Raw genomic sequence first — 19,947 nt, forward strand, 5'->3', positions numbered from 1 at the left:
ATTTGATTGATCTGTAAAGAAGTTGTTAATGGTGTTTAAGAGTGGGAGATTGGACAAAGGTCTGAAAATCCTATTACACTTGGTAAAAGAAAATCACTGTTTCAATGAAGAAATTAAATAGTATCATAGTTCTGAATATACTAGCAGCAAAATTCAGTCTTTTATACGTTTCTCAGAAACATGTATATGTTTGCTGAAAACAATGTCCATCTCAGTCAAAGGATGATGACTAGTTTAGCAGTTGACCCTCATATCCTGAACATGAAAAATTTAAAGCTATTTGCCTTATAAAAAAATCTATTATTTAATTATTGAGGAGTCATAAAATATTCACAAATTGTGGGACAAATACAGAGGTCTTACAGACTGAAACAGTACTACTTGTACTGCATCTCCCATCAGTATAAAATATTATTTACATCAGCGTAAATAATATGTGGAAGTCTAAGAGGTGTAGACATGTAGAAGACATCATTACTCATATCAGTCTATTTCTTGAAAGGCCTTGTCTTGACAGCTGGTGGAGGTGGTGGAGGGGGATCAGATCCCAGCCAAGTCATCTTCTGGAATCTCCCCTTCATCACTGGTGCCTGCCACTTACTGCCAGAATGTGTGGATACTGTATCATCAGATGGTCGTATGGAGGCTGCTCCTGGCAAACTAAATAAATACATCAAATTGTAACTTCAGAACACTATGAACTGACATTCCCTGCCAGCACTTCACTACCAATAATTATCAGTCCAGTAAATGTAAATAATACTGCTCTGTCTTACAATACATTGCCAATGCTCTGAAAGACTCAAACATAAATAATAAAGCACAACCAATAACAACTTTTGAGGCAAGGAAGGTACATCTAACACTTTATTATATAACAGTTCCAATGTAGTAGTCAAGTGATTCTGCCTAGCATTCTTTGATTTTTTTATTACATAACAGTTCCAATGTAGTAGTCAAGTGATACTGCCTAGCATTCTTTAATTTGATTTTTCAACACAAAGCATACAGTTGGCAGGATCAAAACAGTCAGACATATCCATCAGTATTTCATTTATGGAGACAGGAATGAATGCACACATAAAATGTAATAATGAAGTTTTCATTTCTTCACTCAACACAGTTGCTACAGTGCAAGCTCAACAGAAGTATGTGAAGAGTGGGATCACTTCATTTAAAACCCATGACCTTTCAGCTAAGTTCTAATTATTCATTGTCAAGTGGTACACAACTACAAGGAGCTTGATAGTTAGTGTCCATTTGTAGCCATGTTATGAGACAAGAATTCACTTCTGCCTAGTCCATCTCTATATACAAGCATAGCAGCTAATTTTTCTTTTTCCCCCCCATGAAGTCTGTGCACACTGCAGCTGCACTAAAGCTAAGTTTTGGGACAAATTTATGGACCAGTTATGGTTTTTATTGAGGTGGTTGTATCAAATTTTAATTTCAATTGTTTGTTTTGAAGTGGGATATCAACAGCTATGAGCATGGGGGCCAACAGAGGTATTGTCAGAAAGACCAATTGAAATTCATATTCAACCGAAATTAATGTATCAGTATAAAACCAATGCAATACCTTGAACATTCCCTTTGATGCTGTTATATTATATATTCCATATGACAGAATTAATAATTTCCATACACAATATGCAATGACAGTCTTAATCAGTGGAAAGTCTAGGATGAAATAACAACAATATGAGAAGGATAGACTGCTGTTCACCACACTGAGGAGGCACTGAGTCACAGGTAGACACAATGAAAAGATTGCTGAACTTTTAGCTTTCGAACAAGAACGTTGTTCTTCAGAACCAGAGAACACACACACACACACGGTCCCTGTCTACGGGCACTCAGGCCTGACTGAAGGCTTTGCCTGTGTCTAACAAGGACTGCAATCCTGGCTTGATGTGGGGCTAAGGACACAACATTGGGTGGAGGAGGGATAGTACAGTAGAGGTGGGGGAAGATGTGCTGAAGTGAGAGAGAGCAGGATAGATCTGTTAGGTGCAGAGGCAGGAGGCTGTGTTGTGTGGGAGAGACAGGGAGACAAGAGATGTAGAGAAGGGGAAAAGTCTAGTAGGTGCAGGTGGTATAAAGGAGACCATAGAGGTGGAGTGGAAGCAGGCAGTTACGAGAAAGAAGGATACACTGTAGGGAGCATTTCCACCTGTATACAAGCTGCTGCTGTAAGAAAGGACTCAGATGGTGCAGGCTGTGAAGCAGTCACTGAAGTGAAGCACATCTTGTTGGGCAGCTTGTTCAGCAACTGGGTAGTCCAGGTATCTCTTGGCCACAGTTTGGTGGTGGCCATCCACGCAGACATACAGTTTGTTAATTGTCATGCCCATATAGAAAACAGCACAGTGAGTGTAGATCACATGACTGCTTTCACAGGTAGCCCTGTCTTTAATGGGGGTAGGAGATGCCTATACAGGACTGGATGTTTGGGACAGGTCTTGCACCTAGGTCTATTGCAGGGCTATGAGCTATGAAGCAAGGAGTTGGAAGCAGAGATGGACAGGTATATTGTGTGTATTTGGTTGGCAGCAGAATACCACTGTGGGAGGGGTGGGGACAATAGAGGATAGGTATTCCTCATTTCAGGGCACGGCAAGAGGTAGTCAAAACCCTGGTGGAGAATGTGATTCAGTTGCTCCAGTTCTGGATGGTACTGAGTCACAAGAGGAGTGATTCTTGCCCTGGACAATGGGCATGTCGCAGGTGGTAGGTGACTGGAGAGACAAGGCATGACACATCCATTTCTGGGCTAGGTTGGTGGGGTAACTTCGGCCTGTGAAGCCTTCAGTGAGACCTTTGGCATATTTAAAGAGGGACTACTTGTCACTGCAGATGTCGCAGCCACAGGTTGCTAGGCTTCATGGAAGGGACGTCTTGGTTTGGAATGGGTGGAAGTTGTTGAAATGGAGGTATTGTTTGAGACTTTTACATTTCATGTGGACAGAAGTACTAATGTAGCCATCCTTGAGGTGGAGGTCAATGCCATGGAAGTTGACTTGTTGGGTTGAGGAGGTCCACGTGAAATGAATGGAGGAGAAGATTTTCAGGTTTTAGAAGAATGTAGACTGGGTGTCCTCACCCTCGATCCAGATCACGAAGATGTCACCAATAAATCTCAACCAGATGGGGGCTTTGGGATTCTGGATGGTTAGGAAGGATTCCTCTTGATGGTCCATGAATAGGTTGACATTGCTGTACCAGGGATTTCTTTGTAGATGTTTGTAGATTGTTTGTAGATGATGTCCTCAAAGGAGAGGTAACTGTGAGTGAGGATATAGATATGATTGTGACCAGGAAGGAGGGTGTAGGTTTGGAGTCACTCGGACGGTGGAATAAGTAGTGTTCAATAGCGACAAGTCCACGGGCATTGGGGATATTAGTATACAGGGAAATGGATCAACAGTTATGAGCAGGGAGCCTGTGGTAGAGGAATAGGAACTGTGAAAATTCAGTGCAGGAAATGTTTGGTGTCTTTTATGCAGGAGGATAGGTTACAGGTAATAAGCTCAAGGTGTTGGTTCATGATAACAGAGATTCTGTCCATGGGGGGTTACAGTAACTGATCATAATGGGGCATTCTGTTGGTTGGGTTTATGGAAGGTAGGAGTGCGGGGAGTGGTGGGGCGTGAGGTGAGGGAGGGCGAGGGCAGAGGTGAGAGAGAGAGAGAGAGAGAAATGTGAAAACAACCTTACATCTGCAGAAAGAACCATACTCCAATACCTAAAAACTGATCCTGACCTTATAATACTATCTGCCAACAAAGGTTCCACTACTGCGGTTATGAACCACAGGGACTATATGGAAAAAGGTCCCTGCTAGCTATCGGGTACCACCAACAAATCCTGCTACAAAGACCCCATTCCAGAAATCCAGAGGGTCCTCATCCCTCCTCAAATCCTTACATCCATACAGAATATATTCTTTCTTTCTCTCTCTCTCTCTCTCTCTCTCTCTCTCTCTCTCTCTCTCTCTCTCTCTCTCTCCACTCACACTTACCCGACCCCGCACTCCTACCTTCCAAGTTCCCTAAAGTCTACAAACCCAGCCACCCAGGATGCCCCATTGTGGCTGATTATTGTCTCTCCAGTGAGAGAATCTCTGCTCTGCTCTCATGGACCAACACCTTCAGCCTATTACCCATAAACTACCCTCCAGTATAAAAGACATCAATCATTTCCTCCACTGACTTTATAGAGTTTCATGCCCTTTACCACCCTGCACCCTGCTCTTTGTCGATGCTACCTTCCTCTACACCAAAATACCCCATGCCCATGGCCCTGCTGCTACTGAATACTACATTTCCCAATGCCCGACTGACTCCAAATCAATAACCTCCTTTCTGGTCAACATGACAACTATATCCTCATCCACAATTACCTCTGCGTTGAAGGCATCATCTGCAAACAAAATCATGACAACCTATTCATAGGCCATCTAGAGGAATCCTTCCTAACAACCTAAAATCCCAAACCACGAACTTTGTTCAGATTCACTGATGACAACTTTGTGATTTGAAGTGAGGATGAGGACACCCTATCCACATTCCTACAGAATCTAAAATCTTCTTCTCCACTCAGTTCAAGTGGTTCTCTTGAATCCAAAAAGCTACCTTTCTCCATGTTGACCTCCACCTTAAAGATGGCTACATTAGCACCTCCACCCATATCAAACATACCAACCATCATCAATACCTTCACTTCAACAACTGCCACCTATTTTGTACCAAAAAACCCTTCCATAAAACATAGCCACCCAGAGTCATCGCATCTGTAGTGATGAGCAGTTCCCCTCCAAACTTGCTAAAAGCCTCGGTGAGGCCTTCACAGGCCGAAATTAACCTCCCAACCTTGTCCAGAACCAGATCTCTCATGCCTTGATCCTCTAGTCACCTGCCCCACATGACCAATGTCCACCCACAAAGGAGCACTGTTCTCATGACTCAGTACCACTCAGGCCTGGAGCATCTGAATCACAGTTTCCAACAGGGTTTTGACTACTGTCCTCCCCGGCCCTCTCACAATGGTATTCTGCCGACCATTGAAATCCTTTTCCAGCCCTACTCCACATCTGCTCCCAATCCCTCATTTCTTGGCTCACATCCATGTAACAGACCTAGATGCAAGACCTATCCTCATACATCCTCCCACTACCACTTCTCCAGTCCTGTCATAGGCATCTCTTATCCCCTCAAAGGCAGGGCTACTTGTGAAAGCAGACACCTGATGTGCAAACTAAGCCGCAACCACTGTGCTGCTTTTTATGTGGCATGACAACTAACATGCAGTCTGTATGCATAAATGGCCACCACCAAATGGTAGTCAAGAGGCAGCTGGACCACCCAGTTGTTGAACACGCTGCCCAACATGTGCTTCACATCAGTGACTGCTTCACAGCCTGCACCATCGGGACACTTCCTACCAACACCAGCTTTTCTAAACTACATAAGTGGGAACTCTGCACACACTGTATCCTTCGTTCTCGTAACTGCCCAAGCCTCAGTCTTCAGTGGCCACTGTCCTCCACCGCCTTTCCTGCCACATTCCAGCACTATGCATACCTTTTATTCCAACACAGTGCCTACTGTTCTTTTCTGCATTCCTATATTTCTCCTCTCCCCTTCTTCCTTCCCTTAGCACAGCCTTCTGACTCTACATCTAGCAGTCCTATTCTGTCCTGTGTGTGTGTGTGTGTGTGTGTGTGTGTGTTTTCTGCTTCTGAAGAGTGACATTTTTGTTTTGAAAGCTGAAAGTTCAGCAAACTTTTCATTGTGTCTGTCTGTGACTCAGGGCCTCCTCAATGTGGTGAGTAGCCGTCTATTCTTCTCATGTTCTTGTTATTCCAATGATAGTTTTGGCAACTTGTGAAGTCTTTCAAGGGTTATATCATCCAAAAACGTAAAGTATGTCGAAACAGAATGTGGATGTACATGTTTTTACATCAAGCAGCAGGCCACACTGTAGAGTAATGCCTGAAGGACAGTGAGAAGTGTTTGCATAATACACTATCCAGAAATATCAATTAGCTGAGGATATGTATTCAGTACTAGCATTCAAACTATATTTGATGATGATGTAAAAAAAACAATATATTCTTATAATTACACCATCATATAACAAGCAACTGAAATTAAAATTTTAACTAAGACCCTCAAAAAAGATTAAGGTATATATAAATTCTGCTTGTACTCACAAAAATAACTAGTTTTTAAATTTGTAATTCGATAGAAGGAAACATTGTAGGGGAATATGGACTGGGATGGGACCTGGATAAATTGAAAGAACCAGAGGTTGTTGAAAGTTTCATATTAAACATTAGGCAACAACTGACTGAAACAGGGGAAAGGAATACAATAGCAGATAAATTGGTAAAGTTGAAAGGTAAAATACTGACAGTAGCAGAGGATCAAATAGAAAAAAAAGGAAAAAAAAAAACAATACCCAACAGAAATCCTTGGATAACACACAAGATATTGAATTTAATTGATGCACGGGGAAAATATAAAAATACAGCATGTATAGCAGGAAAAGGAAATACATATTATTACATCCAGCCATCCACTGGCTACTTCCAACACAATGCCTGCCTGCACCCTATATGTTTGCCTACCTTTGGACTGTAGGCATTTCTCTGCTGGAAATTATTTGCAAATATCACACAGGCATCACATGTTATAGACGTGGTATCATTTATAAATAATTTGTTTAAACACCAATTGTCCCATGCACCACCAGTCCCATGCTTTCCCTAGCAATGTGCACATCAGCAGACAGAGGCTTTGCTATCACGAGACTAGCTTCCATAAGCAGGCCACATGCTCATCAAACTCCCACAGATATCCTTCTTCTGCCTGCTGGATATTCACAGCTTGACACCACCTCCAGCAGGCAGCATTCACTCACTCTCTCAGTTCTGGGCCATGAGCCAACTGTATCTCACAGCCCAAGGCTTGTATCTGCACTGCTGTACCACTTTCATGCCACCTCCAAGTCAAGCCATCTACCACTGTGCTGCCCTTCCTCCACACTGAGCCATTTTCATGTTGAACTGTCTTCATGCTGTGTCATCTCCGTACCATGCTCTCATCCCTCTGTGCCATGTGTGCATTGGACCAGCTCTGCATCAAGCTATCTCAATGCCACACCATCCCAAGTCATAGCACCATAATGTGACTCACTGCATCATACTGTGAGCCAAATATGTTCTATGGACACTGCTCCATCTGCATGCCATCTCCATGCCATGGCATCATAATGCTGCCCATCATACCACACTGCAAGCTCAATATGCCGCACTGCGCTGCACTATGAACATTACTCCAATATCCATCAGGGACTAGTATGTCCTCAGTGGGCTTGTTTATGTAATTCTTAGTGACCATGGATGATCTTTGCCTTGCTGTCCAGAACTATACATGCTGCATTTTAAAGTGTACATAACTACAGCTGTGGAAGCCCTCAGCTATAGCACACCGTCCTCGCCATCATGTGAAAACATAAACCAGACCTCTAAAATATTGACAGAAAGTGCAACATGGTAATGTAGGAATTGCAGGAGAAATGAAAGAGTGTAGAAGCTTACAAGATTATGGGAAAGACAGGTGCTGGCTGCAGGAAAATTAAAGAAACCTTTAGAGAAAAGAGAAGAATCTGTATGAATATTAAGAGTTCAGACAGGAAGCAGGTACTAAGCAATGAAGGGATGGCAGGAAGCTGGAAGGAATATATTCAAGGTCTACATGGAAAGAAGTTTGACGACAGTATTATGGAAAGAGATGAGGAACTCGATGGAGATGAGATGTTAGATACTATATTGTCAGAAGAATTTGACAGAGCACTGAAAAGTTTAGGTTGAAACACAGCCTCTGGAGTAGACAATTCCCACAGAATTACTCACGTCTTTGGGAGAACCAGTCATGACAAAACTATTCCACCTGGTATGCAAGAGATATATTGTTGTTGTTGTTGCTGTCTTCTGGCCAGAAACTGGTTTGATGCTCCTCTCTATGCTACTCTATCCTGTGCACACCTCTTCGTCTCCAAATAACTACAACCTACATACTTCTGAATCTACTTACTATATTCATCTCTTTGTCTCCCTCTACGATTTTTACCCTCCACACATCCCTCCAATACTAAACTGGTTATCTCTTGATGCCTCAGAATGTGTCCTACCAACCAATTCCTTCTTCTAGTCAAGTCCCTTCAAATGCTCTTCCAGGTCCTTTGCTCTGTCTGACAGAATTACAATGTCATCGGCAAACCTCAAAGTTTTTATTTCTTCTCCATGGATTTTTAAATCCTACTCCAAATTTTTCTTTTGTTTCCTTTACTGCTTGCTTAAAATACAGACTGAATAAGTCAGGCATAGACTGCAACCCTATCTCACTTCCTTCTCAACCACTGAGGGAATTTAATGCCCCTTGACTCTTGTAACTGCCATCTGGTTTCTGTACAAATTGTAAATAGCATTTTGCATCCTGTATTTTACACCTACCACCTTCAGAATTTGAAAGAGAGCATTCCGGTCAACAATGTCAAAAGCTTTCTCTAAGTCTACAAATGCTAGAAACGTAGGTTTGCCTTTCCTTAACTTACTTTCTAAAATAAGTATCTTCTGAAATAAAAGAGGGTTAGTGTTGGCTCACATGTTCCAACATTTCTACGGGATACAAAATGATCTTTCCTAAGGTCGACTTCTACCAGTTTTTCCATTCATTTGTAAAGAATTCGTGTTAGTATTTTGCAACCACGACTTATTAAACTGTCAACAGTTGCTTTCTTTGGGACTGGAATTATTATATTCTTCTTGAAGTCTGAAGGTATTTCGCCTGTCTCATACATATTGCTCACCAGATGGAAGAGTTTTGTCATTGCTGGCTCTCCCAAGGCTATGAATAGTTCTAATGGGATGTTGTCTATTCCTAAGGCCTCGTTTCAACTTAGGCCTTTCAATGCTCTGTCAAATTCTTCACGCAGTATCATATCTCCCATTTCATCTTCATTTATATCCTCTTCCGCTTCGATAATATTGCCCTCAAGTACATCGCCCTCGTATAGACACTCTATATACTCCTTCAATCTTTCTGCTTTCCCTTCTTTGCTTGGGGTTGGTTTTCCATGACATGCCTTTCTGAGTGCTTCATTTACTGTGATTTTATATTTTCTACTTTCATCAATTAAGATCAATATCTCTTCTGTTATCCAAGGATTTCTACTAGCCATCGTCTTTTTACCTACTCGGTCCTCTTTTTACCTACTTGATCCTCTGCTGCCTTCAGTGTTTCATCTTTCAAAGCTCCCCATTATTGTTCTACTGTATTTCTTTCCCCTGTTCTTGTCAACCGTTCTCTATTGCTCTCCCTGAAACTCTCTACAACCTCTGGTTCTTTCAGTTTATCCAGGTCCCATCTTCTTAAATGACTACCTTTTTGCAATTTCTTCAGTTTTAATCTACAGCTCATAACCAATAGATTGTGGTCAGAGTCCACATCTGCCCCTGGAAGCCTCTTACAATTTAAAACCTGGTTCCTAAATCTCTGTCTTACCATTATATAATCTATCTTAAACTTTCCAGGGTCTCCAGGCCTCTTCCGCATATACAACCTTCTTTAACGACTCTTAAACCAAGTGTTAGCATCAATTAAGTTATGGTCTGTGCAGAATTGTACCAGGCAGCTTCCTCTTTCATTCCTTACCCCCAATCCATATTCATCTACTACTTTTCTGTCTCTTCCTTTTCCTAATATCGATTCCAGTCCCCCAGGACTATTGAATTTTTTGTCTCCCTTAACAATCTGAATAATTCCTTTTATTGCATCATACATTTCTTCAATATCTTCATCATCTGCAGAGCTACTTGGCATATAAACTTGTACTACTATGGTAGGCATGGGCTTCATGTCTATCTTGGCTACAATAATGCATTCACAATGCTGTTCATAGTAGCTTACCTGCGCTCCTATTTTTTTATTCATTATTAAATCTACTCCTACATTACTCCTATTTGATTTTGTATTAATAATCCTATATTCACCTGACCAAATGGCTTGTTCCTCGTGCCACCGAACTTCACTAATTCTCACTATATCTAACATTAACTGATCCATTTCCCTTTATAAATTTTCTAATCTACCTGCCCAATTATGGGTTCTGACATTACATGCTCCAATATGTAGAATGCCAGTTTTCTTTCTCCAGAAAATGATGTCCTCCTGAGTGGTCTCCACCCAGAGATCTGAATGGGGGACTATTTTACCTCCGGAACATTTTACGCACGAGGGTGACATCATCATTTAACCATGCATGGCCTCGGAAAAAAATAACAGCTGTAGTTTCCCCTTGCTTTCAGCCGTTCACAGTACCAGCACAGCAAGGTCGTTTTGGTTGATGTTGTAAGTGCAGATCAGCCAATCATCCAGACTGCTGCCCCTGCAACTTCTGAACCTCTTCAGAAACAACACATTTGTCTGGCCTCTCAACAGATACCCCTCTGTTGTGGTTGCACCTACAGTACTTCTGTCTGTATCGCTGAGGCACGAAAGCCTCCCCATCAACGGCAAGGTCCATCGTTCATGGGGGGGGGGGGGGGGGGGGGGGGGGGGGGGGAAGGGGAGGGCAAGAGATATGAACCAGGTGAAATACCCTCGAACTTAAAAAATGAAATAATAATGTCAATTCCAAGGAAAGCGGGTACTAACTGGTGTGAATATTATTGAAACATCAGTTTAATAAATCATGGATGCAAAGTGCTGACATGAATTATTTATATAAGAATGGGAAAAGCCAGTATAAGTTGAACTGGAGAAGATCAGTTCCAGAAATAAAGTGACAAAAAAAATTCCACTACCAAAAAATAATTAATGTAGTGTAATGGTATTTTGGGAATACATTTGTTCACGTGACATATTTTAGAACGTAACACTGCTAGATCACAGATTAAAGTAAGCACAAGAAAAATCGTTCCAAATCTCAAATGCTGGCCCATTAATAAACAATGTAACCACCAGAATGTTGAATGCAAGCATGCCAATGAGCATGCATTGCGTCACATAGGTGCCAGATGTCAATTTGTGGGTTGGTGTTCCACGCCAGTTACACTTGGTCAGTCAGTATAGGAACGGCTAATGCTGGTTGTGGATTACACTGGAATTGTCGTCTGATGACATCCCATACATACTCGATTGGAGACAAACCTGGTGACTGAGCAGGTCAAGGCAACATGTCAACCGTTTGTAGAGCATGTTGGGTTACAACAGTGGTATGTGGGCAAGTGTTATCCAGTTGAAAAACACCCCTTGGAGTGCTGTTGATGAATGGCAGCATAGCATGTGTTATCAAAAGACTGAGGTACAAATTTGCAGTCAGTGTGTATGGGATACCCTTGAGAGTCATTCAGCTGTTATACAGAATCGCACCCCAGACCCTAACTCCAGGTGTAGGTCCAATGTGTCTAGACTTCAGACATGTTGGTTACAGGCATACACCTGGCCGCCTTCAAACCAACACATGGCCATCACTGGCACTGAGACAGAAATCTCTTTCATCAGAAAACACAACAGACTTCCAGTCAAACCTCCAATGAGCTCTTGCATGAGCCACTGAAGTCGCAAATGGTGGTGGTTTTGGGTTAGTGGAATGCAGGCTACAGGGTGTCTAGCTCAGAGTTGAAGTAACCAATTTGTAACAATTTGCTTTGTTATTGTGGTGACAACTGCTGCTCAAATTGCTGCTGCTGCACCACAGCCATATACCAAAAATAACGGTCTTCCCTCTCGGTAGTGCCACTTGACTGTCCAGGCCCAACCTTCCTGTGACCACTGCTGTCAGCAATCGTACACAGTGGCTACATTCTTGCGAAGTCTTTCTGCAATATTGTGGAAGGGGAATCCTCAACCCATAATACATGATCTTGTTCAAACTCAGTGAGCTGCTGATAATGGTGTCTTCATCATCTTAAAGGCATTCTTGACCAACATCAACTCGCACATCCAACTAATGCTCATGACCATTACAGCGCATATTTAAATTAAATCTGATTTTCATTCTCATTGTGGCACTGCAAGTGCCAATCTTATGCTCCTAGAGAAAAATTTTAACATGCATCATCTTTCAGATGCAGAAACACCTGCCAACTTTCATGTATCTTACACAACACCTCCTGGGAGTTGGTACTTTTTTCTGTCAGTGTATGTACGGACATGCACAGCAATACTGACACTGACTTATCCCTCTTACTTATCCTAAAGAGAGACAGAAGAAAGCAAAATCTACAATTTATATCATTTCTCAATATGGAGAATTCTAGTGAAAATGTTGAATGGACTAAACTCTTTGAAATTCTTAAGGCAGCAGGATAAAATACAGAAAGTGAAAGGTTATGTGCAACTTGTAAAGTTACTAGATGGCAGTTAGACGAGTCACAGGTTGTGAAAGGAGAGCAGAAGTTGAGAAAAAATTGGGCAAGGTTGTAGACCATCCCAAATGTTACTCACAACACTTAGCAAGTAGCAGGGAAAACTGAGGAGAAATTTGGAAAGGGAATTAAAGTTCATAGAGAAGAAATATAAATTTTGCAGACTGTCAATTTAGTAATGGAGGGCAGCATGAGGGGATAAAAATTGTAGAGGGAGACCAAGGCTTGATTACAGTAAGCAGGTTCAAATAGATGTAGGTTTCAGTAGTAACCCAGAGACAAAGAGGACCGCACAGGATAGACTAGCATGGATGTGATGCACATGTGAACTCGGCCTAAGCTGATCATGATTTAGCTGGTAGCCACACTACTCTGGACTCTCGTATTTACTGCTTTGTTGTCACTTCCAATGGTTTGCCTACTCACAGCCACACCACTACTACTTCCAACCACTTCTACGTGACACTATCTTGCCACACAATATACTTGCCATGTCAGACTTACTGTGCGAACAGCGACAACATGGACTCAGAATTTCTGAAGTTATGTAAGCAACAAATGAAGTAGCAGGGCAAACAGATGCAATAGTGTTACCAGAAAAAGTGAGCAGCTGATGCAGCTTCTTGAGCAGGAACACAAGCAAGCAGCAGTGCCAGTTCCACAGTAGGTACCTATCACCACTTTTGAGGAGTGTGAGGAAATTTGGGACTTCTGCTTACATCATTCCCTGTTATATTGAAAGGCAAATAACATTTCCATTTCAGATTAGCAAAATGCTCTGCTGTTGGCTTCAAGAATCTTGTTCAGAAATTGCAGCCTGCAGCAGATCCTATCAGATTGTCCTTTTCTATAGGTTGTTGCCTGAATAAATGTTATGGACAGCAAACTCACAAAACTGTATCTTCACTTAAGTTTAACCAATGCTTAACACAGTAAGATAAATCACATGCAGCTTGGGTTACAGAACTGCAAGGTTTCGACAGACACTGTTCCTTTGTTTGTGCAGTAAAATTGCTTATTCATGATATCACTGATTAACCCCAGACAAGTAGGTTTGAACAAAAGCATTATCTGCTTCAGACTCATCTTTGGAAGAGTTCTTTCATTTAGCACAAGCTCCTAAAACAACTATGACTGCACAGTAAACTTTCAAGTAGTTGACATCGATGAATGATGATAAATGAAAGTCATCATCCCCAAAATCTTCCACAATTAGTCTGCCACTATGGTGTAATGAGGCATCTATGATAGCTTTTAACTCATCTGCCCCTATGTTGGTAGACACAAACAAGAGCATCCAGATCACCATCAGGCCTCAGCATATGTGACACATCTGAATCACCACTCTTCATCATTGTCTTACCATCCTTATAGTTACAGATTAAGTAAATCATCCCCAACTGCTGAATCAAGCATGAATGTAAAAAGTGTCCACATTAAGATGTGGAATACTGCACCTGTCACATATTAGACTTCTTGTCAGTGTTCATATGAACATGAGCAAGAGGCTGGTAACTTTATCATGGAGCAACAGATAACTCCATGTCATAAAAACTGATAAACAAACGAACGTATCACCACCCAGACTGATGATCCAGCATGGAATTAATGGGCAAGCAATTGAGTGCCAACTAGACACAGGAGCGACAGTGTCACCAGTTGATTGACAAATGTACCAACTCATTGGCATCTCACTACTCTGACAATCTCAAGGACAAGTCATACCATATAGTGGCCAAAAAATCCCACTGAGGGGCAAAAATCTGAGTTAAAGTAAGTTATCAGCAAGTGTCATGCACACAAAAGAATTTTTGGAAGTTAGCTCAGCTGTAGCACCTAACACATTTGACTTCGACAGGTTCACACCATTTTGACTGAAAATCAATAATTAAGTATCCCTAGTATCAACTGTCATTCCATTTGATAATTCAGACAAATTGAGTGCTGAATATAAGAAATTGTTTGAACTCAGTCTGTGCTGTGTGCAAAATATCCAACAGCATATATCTTTAAAGCAATCCACCTGATTACACTTCAACCAGACAGGTCCAATACCTTTCATTATGCGACCTGCTGCTACATCTGAACTTGATAGACTACAGAAAATAGTAATCATAGAAATAGTATCAGCCATCCAACAGGCCACTCCAATGGTATCAATATAAAGAGCAAATGGATCCACCTGCATTTGCAGCAGTTTCAAAGCAACAATTAATGTCAGGTGGCAGAACAATCCCAGATGGGGTCTCTTGTTCAAAAATGCCATTTGATCATTCCATTTAATTTTAATGCATAATCAAACATGGATTTATATCTGATTCCATTCCACAAGGAGTTACTGACCAATTTAACCAGGGGTAAATACCTTTCAAAGATTGATCTAGACAATGCCTATCTACAGCTCCCATTGGATGAAAACTCTAAACAATGTTGCTTTCAGCATGCATTTTGGTATGTACAGACACAACAGATTGTCATTCTGCATTACAAGCACCCTGACAATTTTTCTTTACTATCTTCAGCATTTAATAAAGGATGTAACAAACTGCACAAATTACCTTGCTGATATCATAGTGTCCAGTCCAATGTGTGAACAATACTTAGCCAATGTGCAAGTGTCGTTCAAGCAACTACAAGAAAATGGTTTGCAATATTGCCTGGAGAAATGAGTGTTTCTCAAATGAGTATGAAGTATTTGTGTCATATCATTTTTAGAAATGAGCTTTAAACCAACAGCAGAGCATGTGGATGCAATAAATAAACTACTGGCACCTAGGAACCTAAAAGAATTAGAATCATTCCTAGGCAGATCAATTATTATGGCAAATTATTTCCTCAAGCAGGCCAAATTATGTACCCATTAAATCAGCTTCACCAGAACGGCATGAAGTTTTAGTATGATTCAATGAGTGTCACCAAGCTTTCACAGAACTACAAAAAGTATTTGCAATATCCAATCTCCCCACCCCCCAAATTCTTAGCCACATTCACTCCTGGCAAGCATTTAATGGTAGCAACAGACAGTTAGCAAGACAGCATGGGGGTCACGCTCACACATATGCATGCAGATGGCATGGAGAAGCAAATAAGTCTTTACATTCCATGCACTTGCAGTGAGCCAGGTAACCTATTCTCAGATCAGAAAGGAAGCCATGGACAGTATCTATGGAATAATCACAGATCTCAAATCCCCAACCACCCTATTTGGTCTGCATTCCAAGGTACCAGACAAACCACAATTATGAAATAAATTACTGGTTCACACTCAGAACACAAATGTACTGTCTTATCTGCCCATTGGCCCTGACAGTGAGTCTGACAGGCATGAAATATGTTCCTAATCATTGGTTCCAAGATGACACCATTTATAAAATGAGACCTGGTCCTGTGTATAGTATTATCATCAGTATAGTAGGGACAGGATGAGCCCCTCAGAAAATGGCTGTGACTTACGAAATATTCCCCCTCCCACTGTCCTCCTGTCAACCACTGTGGGCCATGTAATGTCAGGTCTTGATTCCTCCCCCCCTCTGTCCCACATCCTCCAACTGCTCACAAATCACTCTGAATAACATGATGATGAAAGCCTTGATATGCAGATATGTTTACTGGCTGGCAATGATCTGGCCACCGAGCATGCAATGTTTGTGCACAGAATGAACTGGTGACAGCACAATGTATATATCTCAGGCCAAAACCTGAGCACACTTAGGAGATGGTGCATATCAATTTTGCAGGTCCTCTTTATGGAGCATTGTTGTTGCAGTGCTTTCGATCTTAACCTGTGCCACCTGTCAAACACTTCTGCAAAAGCCACAGTCCAGCTCTAGTGACAATTTTTGCAAATTAGGGTGCTCACTGCATTCTGGTTTCTGATAATAGTCTCCAGTTTGTGGGGACAGCATTTAAGAGGTTCTGTGACAGAAGTGGTAATGAACACTGAACCACTGGGTCATTCCATCAAGCATCTAACTCACAGGCAGGGTGAATGATCAGAACTTTCAAGAGCCAAATGTCGAATGCTACAGTGGAATCCTTCATCCAGTGAATGTCTGATCAGATTCCTGACAACATATAGTTTCATCCTGGTAAGTGGACACAGCCCAACCAATATCTTGCATTAATGAAGAGAGCAGACCCTACTTGACATTTTGCACCCAGAACAGCATGCCTGCAGCCTGTGGCAATACACACTGGCTCCTTAGTTTGGATCCACTTGTGTGGCTGGAGACCAAGATGGATTCCAGACAGCATCAATGGCTATAGTGGTGGCACTGTGGCCAGGCAAGAACAGCTGGCCTACCTCAGGAACCAGCTCAAGCCCTGACACCCAGCAACGAGAGCACCCCCCCCCCCCCCCCCGCCCCCCCTTAGGCTGGCAGGTGATTCCAGTGCTGCAGTGCCAGACAGGAGCACCAGAGATACAAACAGATACATACACCTGACCCATCCTGGCAATCAGACGGCAGAGGCCCAACAACTTATGACCTCACTACAGTCACACACAGTGGGCATAGATGCCCATGTTTTACACTGCTGTCCACTCACCAGGCTTTTCCCAGCACCCACACCAGCAAGTGCCAGTGTCGCACACAAATCTGACAAGCCAATCACAGTTTTAGCAGCCTCTGTGCCAGCATCTGAGTAATATATCAATATCCAGAAAGCTATGGATGCGGATCCCACAATCAACCCTCCCCTCCTCCTCTCCCCCTTTGATCCTGGGACAACTGCAGCCATTTTGGCCCTCTGAACTTGACATTGTGAGGAGATTTAGTTTTGTATGATGCAGTTGTTGCCTAGCAAGGTACATCACAGATTCTCTAGGTATGAGTTGATAGTAAGCATTTCTCCTGAAGTGTGGAGCATACAAGGCGTAAGATCACGAAGCATTTCCAGGTAATGCTGTTAAGTACCAAAGTGTGGCAGCCTGACAGTTACTCTCCATTACTGTACTTGGAAATTTTTGGTAAGTTCCTAGCGCACCAAACTGCTGAAGTCATTGGTCCTTAGACTCACACACTACTTAATCTAACTTAAACTACTTACGCTAAGGACAACACACACACACACACACCCATGCCCAAGGGAGGACTTGAACCTCCGACAGGAGGAGCCCCATGAACCGTGACAAGGCACCTCAAAGCACGCGGCTACCCCACGCACTGCCATTATTGTATGAAGCTATGCATCATTCAGAATCCTGTAACTCACCAGGCTATATCTCACAGTCTTGAGACTTGCCTTATGGATATTCTATGTTTGGCTGACAATTACTTCTGCTTTGTACTGGTTTACAGGTTCTCGCATTTCATGAATCAACACATCTTTCTGACAACTGCCTGTGCGGGTTTGAGCTCGCTGGTGGCCATACCACTCTGAACTTTCCTGTTTATGTTTTTTCCATTGCTTCCAGTGGTCTGGCTGCTTGCAGTCATATTGCTGCCATTTCTGACCACGAAACAATCCAAGTTACACACAATTCCATTTTGAATCCTGTGGATCTACTTTCAGGGGCTTAGTTTTTAGAGTAACTGCAAGTGTCCCTTAACATACAACATGACATGTGGTGTAAGAAAAAGAAGATAATGTGAGCAGTATACGCAAAAAACTTGAAAAATAATGATTATTAATTTTTTAAATTGATAACAACCATTAAAGACCTCAACATGTGACAAATACAAGTGATCTCTCAGGGTTTCTTGGTACAATTGATCAATTGTGTTCTTGTGGACGTTTTGCCGAGTTATGGTTTCCATTTTATGCACAATATTTTGATGACTGCCCCAGCCATCTTCTTCAGATGCTGCGAGTTTTGCTGTTATGTGCTCTCACTGCCTGGACTCCAACTAAACTGTGAGCTATTGCTGGTCTCGCACTTCTTTTGGTACGTGGACGACACATTTGTGATGTGGCCACATAGAGTGGAAACGTTTCAGGAGTTCCTAGAACATTTAAACTCCATTCATCATGACATAAAATTCATGATAAAACTTGAAAAAGAGGGCCAACTACCTTTCATTGATGTGCTAATTAAGAGAAGAAAGGACAGATGCCTGGGTCGCTGTGTATATAGACACACAGTGTAGATAGAGATCAGAGTATATACATAGACACCCAGTGTAGATAGAGGTCTATCTCCAGATCACTATCTCCAGGCCTCCAGCTATCGCCATCTGTCACAAAGAAATTTGGTATTAAGGACTTTGATCCATAGAGCTTGAATACTTTCAGACAAGGAGAGCCTCGCCAAAGAATTACAATGCCTACAAATAGTGTTATGAAGCAATGGGTACTCAGATCATCAACTGAAATGGCGATGCACTCAAAATCTAGAATGCTTGAGAAAGAGGTTGAAACAGACTGATGAAGGGAAGCCAACAATCGTTTATCTACCTTATGTTGGTACAACATCTCGAAAGATTGGTAGACTCTTCCATACAGTGTATTCTCCTCCCTTCCACTATGATAAAAATTATCCTTTGTAATGTTACAGATGAATTAAGTTCCTGAAAGCTGGGTGTGTATCGCATTCTGTGTGAATGTGGCATGTCTTAAATCAGGCAGACTTTCAGTACAGTTGAGGAGAGATGCAAGGACCATCAGTGATATACCTGACAACAACAACTAAGCAAGTCAGTTGTCACTGAGCACTGCCTTAAATATAACCACAAAATGAAATACGATGAGACCAGTATCATGGTGCAAATGCCAAGTTTCTGCAACAGCATAATTAAGGAGTCTACTGAAATAAAGATGTCAGGAATTCTACTAAAAGAGGATGGCTGTTTCAGTTTAAATAACGCTTGAATTTTGGCACTCTATTTATCAAAATCTCACCAACCATCACATCCACCAGGAATGGAAAACACTGGAAGAATCTTTATTTCATAGAATATCAGTGAGAGCTCCGAAAAACAAAAGAGCATAAAAGGGCATATTGGTAGTCAGGAATCAAACTATGCTATAAATAGCAGCTAGAGACCACCAATAGTTCACAGTCTGGAGTCCAGGCAGCGAGTGTACATAACAGCAAAACTTGAAGCACTTGAATGAGATGGATGAGTAGTTTGTCAAAATATTGTGCATAACATGGAAACAGCAACTTTGCAGTACACTCCGAAGTACACTATTGACAATTAAATGTTACTCAAAGCTGCCTTTGCATCCCAAAACCTTTGCATTCTGTCTCTGGTAGCCTGTCTTATTTCCTCTGTCTATCCTCTGTTCAGTTTCTGTTCATCATGGAAGCCATTGAAGCAGGCAGCCAATCCTCTACACTTTGTCTGGCCATAAACTTCTCAATTTACTCCAGCCCATTCAATATCATTCCACACCTCAGTGAACTCTTTGCCAGAAACTTTAGGTCTGTTGTCAAGTCTATCAAAAATCTGTCTTTTCAGCCTCTTCTTGTCCATCTTAAAGAAATGTACATTAAACTATAGTCTACTCTTTTCTAATTGACCTGGTTAACTAATTAATAGCTCTTCCCTTCTTTGAACTCTATACTG

At 41.8% G+C, this 19,947-nt stretch overlaps 1 protein-coding gene across 1 annotated transcript in view; it reads right to left on the reverse strand.

Annotated features, from left to right (window-relative positions):
• Window positions 1–299: 299 nt before the first annotated feature.
• Window positions 300–19,947, reverse strand: part of LOC126484136 (nucleoporin SEH1) — a 154,858-nt gene continuing 135,210 nt past the window's right edge. Inside the window, exon 8 of the mRNA XM_050107517.1 lies at window positions 300–660. Coding sequence (XP_049963474.1) covers window positions 489–660 — 172 coding nt within the window. The 3' untranslated portion in view covers window positions 300–488. The remainder of the gene's footprint in view (window positions 661–19,947) is intronic.

Source organism: Schistocerca serialis, chromosome 6 (assembly GCF_023864345.2).
Source record: "Schistocerca serialis cubense isolate TAMUIC-IGC-003099 chromosome 6, iqSchSeri2.2, whole genome shotgun sequence".
NCBI classification, from domain to species: Eukaryota; Metazoa; Arthropoda; class Insecta; order Orthoptera; family Acrididae; genus Schistocerca; species Schistocerca serialis.